The sequence below is a fragment of the Sander vitreus genome, chromosome 10, assembly GCF_031162955.1.
Source record: "Sander vitreus isolate 19-12246 chromosome 10, sanVit1, whole genome shotgun sequence".
Classification (NCBI taxonomy): Eukaryota; Metazoa; Chordata; class Actinopteri; order Perciformes; family Percidae; genus Sander; species Sander vitreus.
In genome coordinates, this window is record NC_135864.1 from 432,616 (window position 1) to 440,115 (window position 7,500).

Sequence of the window (7,500 nt, forward strand, 5' to 3'; positions counted from 1 at the left end):
TGGGTAGGGAGTTCTGGAGGAAGGGGGCTGTAGATGTGTATGGGTAGGGAGTTCTGGAGGAAGGGGGCTGTAGGTGTGTATGGGTAGAGAGGACTAGAGGGAGGGGCTGTAGATGTGTATGGGTAGAGAGTTCTAAAGGGAGGGAGGTTGGCTTTTTTTGACATACCATAATATGACTTTGACCTTTTCCGACATACTATACTATGACTTTATGAGTGGTGCTGGAGACTCACATGCTGAAGAGGACGTTGTGTTGAGGACAGACTCCCAGACTCTGTCTGATGGCGCTCAGCTCCGTCCGGATGTCTCTGCCCAGGATGTAGGCGGTGCCAGAGGTGGGAGGGAACAGACCCGTTAGGATGGACCTGCAGGGACAACATCATTCACATAAACATCCTGTATCTGTCAGGATGGACCTGCAGGGACAACATCATTCATATAAACATACAATCGTTATGTTCTTCTTTACTAATGAAACAAATGTCAGACTGACTGACTTGTGATGTGGATTCTTCTTCGAAAACTACTAGTTTTTAGAAATGTCTCCTGATGTATTGTCTCTAGAAGTGTTTTCGTGTCCCTGTGACCGGTTACTCACATGGTGGTGGTTTTCCCGGCTCCGTTGTGTCCCAGGAAGGATGTGATCTGTCCCTCGTAGAAGCCGAGCGTGAGTCCGTCCACCGCCAGCTTCTTCCCGTGACGGTAAACCTTCACCAGGTTCTCAATGTAGACGCCGGGTTCCAGGTGAGCCGGCTCCTCCTCGATGCACACCGCTGCAAAACACACACACAGGAAGCCGCAGAGTTTCACAATAAAAGTCTTAAAGGTCAGTACTCACTTTCACGTCTTTATTGCCACTATAAGTTACACTTATGTAGAATCTGCCTGGGTGATTGGTGCAGACAAACATATTAAACATTGATATAATAATAAACAATAAATACTGAAACAAATATATACAAAATAGCTGTTTTGTATAAGACAAAATAAATTAAAAAAAGCCAATGAACGTTACAAATCAAGCCAGAAATCTTGGTGTAATTACTAAATCTGCCTATTACCAGCTGAAAAATATAGCTCTAATGAAAGGCTTTTCTGTCTCAACAAGACACAGAAAAAAACTTGTTCATGCATCCATTTTCAGTAACTTAAGACTATTGTAATGGTGTTTTCACAGGTCAGTCAGGCAGCTGCAGAGTGTGTGTGTGTGTGTGTGTGTGTGTCTGTGTGCGTGTGTGTGTGTCTGTGTGCGTGTGTCTGTGTGCGTGTGTCTGTGTGCGTGTGTCTGTGTGCGTGTGTCTGTGTGCGTGTGTGCGTGTGTGTGTGTGTGTCACCTTCTGGGTTTCCTCTCCGGCTCAGAGGAAAGCTGTTGGACGTTCCCTCTTTCTCTCCGAACCAGTAGGACTTACTGAGGGGGAAGTACCAGGGCCGAGGGATCCCGTACTGACCTGAGACACACAGCACACACACCTTTAGAAAACTCAGACTAATCATCACAATATCTGTGTAAACATTTAATAAGAGAAGCTGGCTGGGTTGCACATGTTGTAGCTTAAAGGGTAACTATTTCTTTCCAACCTGGACCCTATTCTTCCATGTTTTTGTTTCTGAGTCACTGATGGAAACAAAAATCTTCAAATTTGGTTCAATATTGAGTGTTTACCATCAGCTACCGTCCACTAAAAGTTCTGTTTCTGCCGCTGACAGCCTCAGATTATCAGGGTTTCCTGCAGCACTTTGCAGGTAAGGTGGCAGCCTTAACTAAGTCGTCAGTTAAGTCAACTTACAAATTTTCTGCGGGAAAACCTGGATTAGTGTGTGACAACATTATGGGATGGATCCCTACAGAGATAGACCTTTTAGTTAAAGAGTAAGATCCTTTTAGTTTTAGTTAACATGAAACAGTTTGTTTCTGTCCACTTTGAATGGTGTGTTTTAAGATGATAAAAGTCCTGATTACTTACAGTCTGGTGGGTGACCCTAACTGGCGGTGTGTGAGGCACTTAGACACAAAAACATTGGAAAGTATGGCCCAGGTTGAAAAATCCAGAAGTTACCCTTTACTAAAGGGGTGTGTGTGTGTGTGTGTATGTGTACCTGGGAACACAGACTCGATGTACCAGGTAAGGACTCCGTAGAGGAAGGAGTCCACGTACATCATGATGATGGCGGTGCGGAGGCTATAGTCGTCCTCCTCCAGAGGACTGGACACCAGGTTCTTCCACTGGATGCCGACGCCCTGCTCCTCGAACAGGGCAAAGTACTCGCAGCCGAACCCGAATGCCACGGGGGACAGGAGGCTCTGCGGGGGGGCGGGCACATGTCTCACTCTGGCCAATCACAACACAGCATCATGACAACAAACGTGTGTGTCTGTCTGTATGTCTGTCTGTCTGTCTGTGTCTGTGTGTGTGTGTGTGTGTGTGTGTGTGTGTGTGTGTGTCTGTCTGTCTGTGTGTGTGTGTGTGTGTCTGTGGGGGGGGGGGGGGCACGTGTCTCACTCTGTCCAATAAGAACACAGCATCATAGCAACAAGGGACTTACGGCAAAGACTTTGGCTCCGAAGCCGATGTAGTCCTCCCAGGCGACACACATCACATAGGGCAGGTAGAGCGTGAAGTAGATGATCCCTCCGCAGGCGGCCGCCAGGTTGGCGCGGGCGAACGCCGTGCTGAGGAGGAAGCACTGCATGATGGTTACCACGGCGAAGGATCCTAGGAAGAGGAAGACCACGCCAGGGTCGCTGTAGGGCAGCAGGTTCCCCACCTGGACCCAAAACACACACACAACTTTATTAAACTTTCACACTACAGAGCAGTGGTTCTCAAATGGGGATACGTGTCCCCCTAGAGGTACTCTGGAGGACTGCAGGGGGTACGTGTCCCCCTAGAGGTACTCTGGAGGACTGCAGGGGGTACATGTCCCCCTAGGGATACTTTGGAGGACTGCAGGGGGTACGTGTCCCCCTAGGGGTACTCTGGAGGACTGCAGGGGTACGTGTCCCCCTAGGGCTACTTTGGAGGACTGCAGGGGGTACGTGTCCCCCTAGGGCTACTTTGGAGGACTGCAGGGGATACGTGTCCCCCTAGGGCTACTTTGGAGGACTGCAGGGGGTACGTGTCCCCCTAGGGATACTTTGGAGGACTGCAGGGGGTACGTGTCCCCCTAGGGGTACTCTGGAGGACTGCAGGGGGTACGTGTCCCCCTAGGGGTACTCTGGAGGACTACAGGGGCTACGTGTCCCCCTAGGGGTACTCTGGAGGACCCTTTTTCCAAAGTTTTTGTCTCCTTTTTTCATCATCATCTAAATGTTTTCCAGGTACAAGGCTGTTGTTTAGTAAATCTATCGCTGTATTGTTCCTCTTTATAGAGACATTAGGGGGTACTTGGCTTAAAAAACTATTCAAAGGGGGAACATTATTGAAAAAAGCTTGAGAACCAGTGTTATATAGGGAACTATTTTTGTTAGGTGGAACAGTTTGTAACTGTTTGTAACACTACTGATTGATAAGAGTGAATATGATTTGAGGATGACCTTGAGCAGCAGCACCAGCAGCCCGGCGCTGACCAGCAGAGGAATCAGGCTGCTGATGAACCAGCTGAACCACAGGATGCCGTTGTTCAATCCCATAATCCTCATGGTCTCCTTCAGCCGCGCCTCCTTCTCGTACACCACGCTCTTCAAGATGATCGCCACCGAGTACATCCAGGCCAGCGTCATGAAGAGAGGCATGGAGCGGCTCATCACCCGCAGGAAGCTGAACAGGGGGAACACAGGGGGGCAACAGGGGGAACACAGGGGAAACACAGGGGAAACACAGGGGAAACACAGGGGGAACACAGGGGGCAACAGGGGGAACACAGGGGGAACACAGGGGGAACACAGGGGGAACACAGGGGGGAACACAGGGGGCAACAGGGGGAACACAGGGGGGACACAGGGGGAAAACAGGGGGAACACAGGGGAAACACAGGGGAAACACAGGGGAAACACAGGGGGCAACAGGGGGAACACAGGGGGAACACGGGGGGAACACAGGGGGGAACACAGGGGGACATGTTAGGAAAATAACCACGTTTACATGCACATAATATTTCTGGTTTTTGCCCTTATTCTGAAATATTCTGAGAAAATATCAGCAATACTACTTTGTGCATGTTAGACTGTGAAAACTAGTTAGCAAGCTAACACAAAAATAAACAGGTAGTTAGCTAAAAGGAATGAATACATGGTAGAAATAAACAACTGAAAGTAGTGTCTGAACAGTTGAAACGTACATGTCGTCTACGTAGCAGGGATATGGCATCTGCTGGATGTAGACGCCCGTCTTCTCCTTGGTGCCCGTCATGGCTCTGATGATGCCTTGCTCGATAACGTCCTGCAGGTACGTGAACCCGCCCCAGATGTACCGCATGTCCTCAAAGGGGTCGGCCCGGGGACCGGGGTCCCAGTACCTGCGGAGACAACAGAGTGGGTCACCTTCAAAACACTTAAAGGGACAGTACAACATCTTCTGATGGAGCCAGACTCCATGTAAATAATCAGGACTTTTATCATCGTAAAACACACTTCATTCAAAGTGGACAGAAACTAAATAAAACTATCAAAAGCCGTCTTGGTTCATCTTTCCACTGTTCCAACAATCTGGTTTGGTTGAAATAAACCCTTAATTCACCCATTTACATGTGGAGATATGCTGGCTCTATACACGCTAAAAGTCCTGATTATTTACATGGAGTCTGGTGGAGATATGCTGGCTCTATACACGCTAAAAGTCCTGATTATTTACATGGAGTCTGGTGGAGATATGCTGGCTCTATACACGCTAAAAGTCCTGATTATTTACATGGAGTCTGGTGGGTTTGGTAATGAAGGGAAATTACCCTTAACAGCTCTCAGGAACACTTTCATCTGTCTGTCTGTGTGTGTGTGTGTGTGTGTGTGTGTGTGTGTCTGTGTGTTTGCTTACGCGTCTTTGATCTTATTGGTCCTCTCCACGTTGTCGATGTCCATGCGGATCTTGTAGTTGAGTTTGGCCGGCAGCTCGGTGGCGTTGGGCTCAACGTCCGGGAACACGATCCCCGCCCAGAACTTCCTGTCCTCCAGCAGAACCATGGACCGGTTCACCAGCCGCTCCTCGCTGGAGACAGGCTCCAATTTATCCAGGTTTACACACTGAGACACACACACACACACGCACACATAAATGATCATGTGATCTGGTACATTAATCCATTCATCCAGACAGTAATGGATGGATTCATATCTGCAGCGTTAAAGAAGATGAAGGTGCTACCTCCATGAAGCGGGAGATGCTCATGATGGCCTGGTCCGTCTCGTTGAACACCTCCCTCCAGTTGATGGCGCTGCCCGGCCGGCGGGGGCCCGGCCTGCGGGGGTCCGGCGCCTGCTTGGACAGGAAGTAGGAGACGTCGGCCACCGTCCAGTCCGTGCCGCTCAGCTGAGCTCCGAAGAAGCTGGCAGTGACGTTGTTCTTCAGCAGAGTCTGAACCAAAGTTTATTATTATTATTATTATTATTATTATTATTATTCTTCTTCAACCACTGAGCAGACATCAGGAGTTTAGTTTATCAGACATCCGACTACACAACAACATGGTATAAAGAGTAAAGAAAGAGAGAACAGTGAGGGGGTAAAGGTATATAATAATATAATATAAGTGGTAAAGAATAAAGATGTTTACCCGGAGCAGGTCCATCTGCTCGCTGCTCTCCATGAACTTCCAGACTTTGGGTTTCAGCTCCTCCCACATCCCGCCCAGGTCCCTGAACACACCGAGCTCCTGGAAGGTCCGGTTCACCTGAACGCACCACAGACACAGTTACGGGGGGGGACGGGGGGACGGGGTGGTCGTACCCAATACACACGTTAACATCACAAACTTACTGCTGAGGCATCAACACTGTCTGTCACTACGGCCGAAGACTGACTGTAACGGAGTATAACAGAAACATACTTTTCACATCTATAACATGAGACAGGTGCAGCGGAGAGGGACCAGACTATAACATGAGACAGGTGCAGCAGAGAGGGACCAGACTATAACATGAGACAGGTGCAGCAGAGAGGGACGAGTCTATAACATGAGACAGGTGCAGCAGAGAGGGACCAGACTATAACATGAGACAGGTGCAGCAGAGAGGGACCAGACTATAACATGAGACAGGTGCAGCAGAGAGGGACGAGACTATAACATGAGACAGGTGCAGCAGAGAGGGACCAGACTATAACATGAGACAGGTGCAACAGAGAGGGACGAGACTATAACATGAGACAGGTGCAGCAGAGAGGGACCAGACTATAACATGAGACAGGTGCAGCAGAGAGGGACCAGACTATAACCTGAGACAGGTGCAGCAGAGAGGGACCAGACTATAACATGAGCCAGGTGCAGCAGAGAGGGACCAGACTATAACATGAGCCAGGTGCAGCAGAGAGGGACCAGTCTATAACATGAGACAGGTGCAGCAGAGAGGGACCAGACTATAACATGAGACAGGTGCAGCAGAGAGGGACCAGACTATAACATGAGACAGGTGCAGCAGAGAGGGACGAGTGAAAAGTTGTAAAGAAACTCCCCCACGCTGTCTAACTAAAGAGATACGTTTAATAGCTGGCGAAGTGAGACAGTGCGGGGGAGTTTCTTAGTATAAATACTTCTAGACCATAAACTACACAACTGGACCTGTTCCAGAAACACCGCCACCAAGATAACAGGTCCTCCTGACGTTAGCATTGATTATTGCTTTATTTACGTTAGCATGTAGCTTTACTCCAGTCCAGGAAGACGTCCAATCAGACACACGTGTGTTGCTGAGGCCCTATTTTAACGGTCTAATGTCACGGCGTGAAGCGCCTGCTGCAGGTGTGTTTAGGGTGCGTCCTAATCCACTTCTGCTAGTTTGACGGCAGTAAAAAGGGTCCGTGTGCCGGGGTCATGGTTCTAAAGGGTTGACCTTAGTGTCTTCATTAATCAGAGGTGAGTTCTGGGCGTAACATGCAATCAACCAATCAGAGATCATCTCCCATTCCCTTTAAAAGCCAGGCGCGTTTGGACCTTGGAGCATTGCTGTTATGATGGAGGATCTGCACCGTAATATTTGTATTTGTAATCTTCTGCATGTGTGTGTGTGTGTGTGTGTGTGTGTGTGTGTGTGTGTGTGTGTGTGTGTGTGTGTGTGTGTGTGTGTGTGTGTGTGTGTGTGTGTGTGTGTGTGTGTGTGTGTGTGCTGCTGAGCGTCCCTGTGTGTGTGTGTGTGTGTGTGTGTGCTGCTGTGCGTGCGCTGTGTGTGTGTGTGTGTGTGTGTGTGTGTGTGTGTGTGTGCTGCTGAGCGTCCCTGTGTGTGTGTGTGTGTGTGTGCTGCTGAGCGTCCCTGTGTGTGTGTGTGTGCTGCTGAGCGTCCCTGTGTGTGTGTGTGTGTGTGTGTGCTGCTGAGCGTCCCTGTGTGTGTGTGTGTGTGTGTGTGTGTGCTGCTGA

The 7,500-nt window shown here is 49.2% G+C and overlaps 1 protein-coding gene across 1 annotated transcript in view; it reads right to left on the reverse strand.

The window, feature by feature from the left end:
* LOC144524024 (phospholipid-transporting ATPase ABCA1-like) overlaps positions 1-7,500 on the reverse strand; it is a 69,403-nt gene that overhangs the window by 37,822 nt on the left and 24,081 nt on the right. The window contains exons 11-20 of the mRNA XM_078259984.1: positions 5,707-5,823; positions 5,298-5,507; positions 4,971-5,176; positions 4,279-4,455; positions 3,536-3,758; positions 2,545-2,766; positions 2,098-2,302; positions 1,335-1,448; positions 599-773; positions 234-365 (exon numbers count right to left, since the gene is read on the reverse strand). Of these exons, the coding sequence (XP_078116110.1) occupies positions 234-365; positions 599-773; positions 1,335-1,448; positions 2,098-2,302; positions 2,545-2,766; positions 3,536-3,758; positions 4,279-4,455; positions 4,971-5,176; positions 5,298-5,507; positions 5,707-5,823 (1,781 nt within the window). The remainder of the gene's footprint in view (positions 1-233; positions 366-598; positions 774-1,334; positions 1,449-2,097; positions 2,303-2,544; positions 2,767-3,535; positions 3,759-4,278; positions 4,456-4,970; positions 5,177-5,297; positions 5,508-5,706; positions 5,824-7,500) is intronic.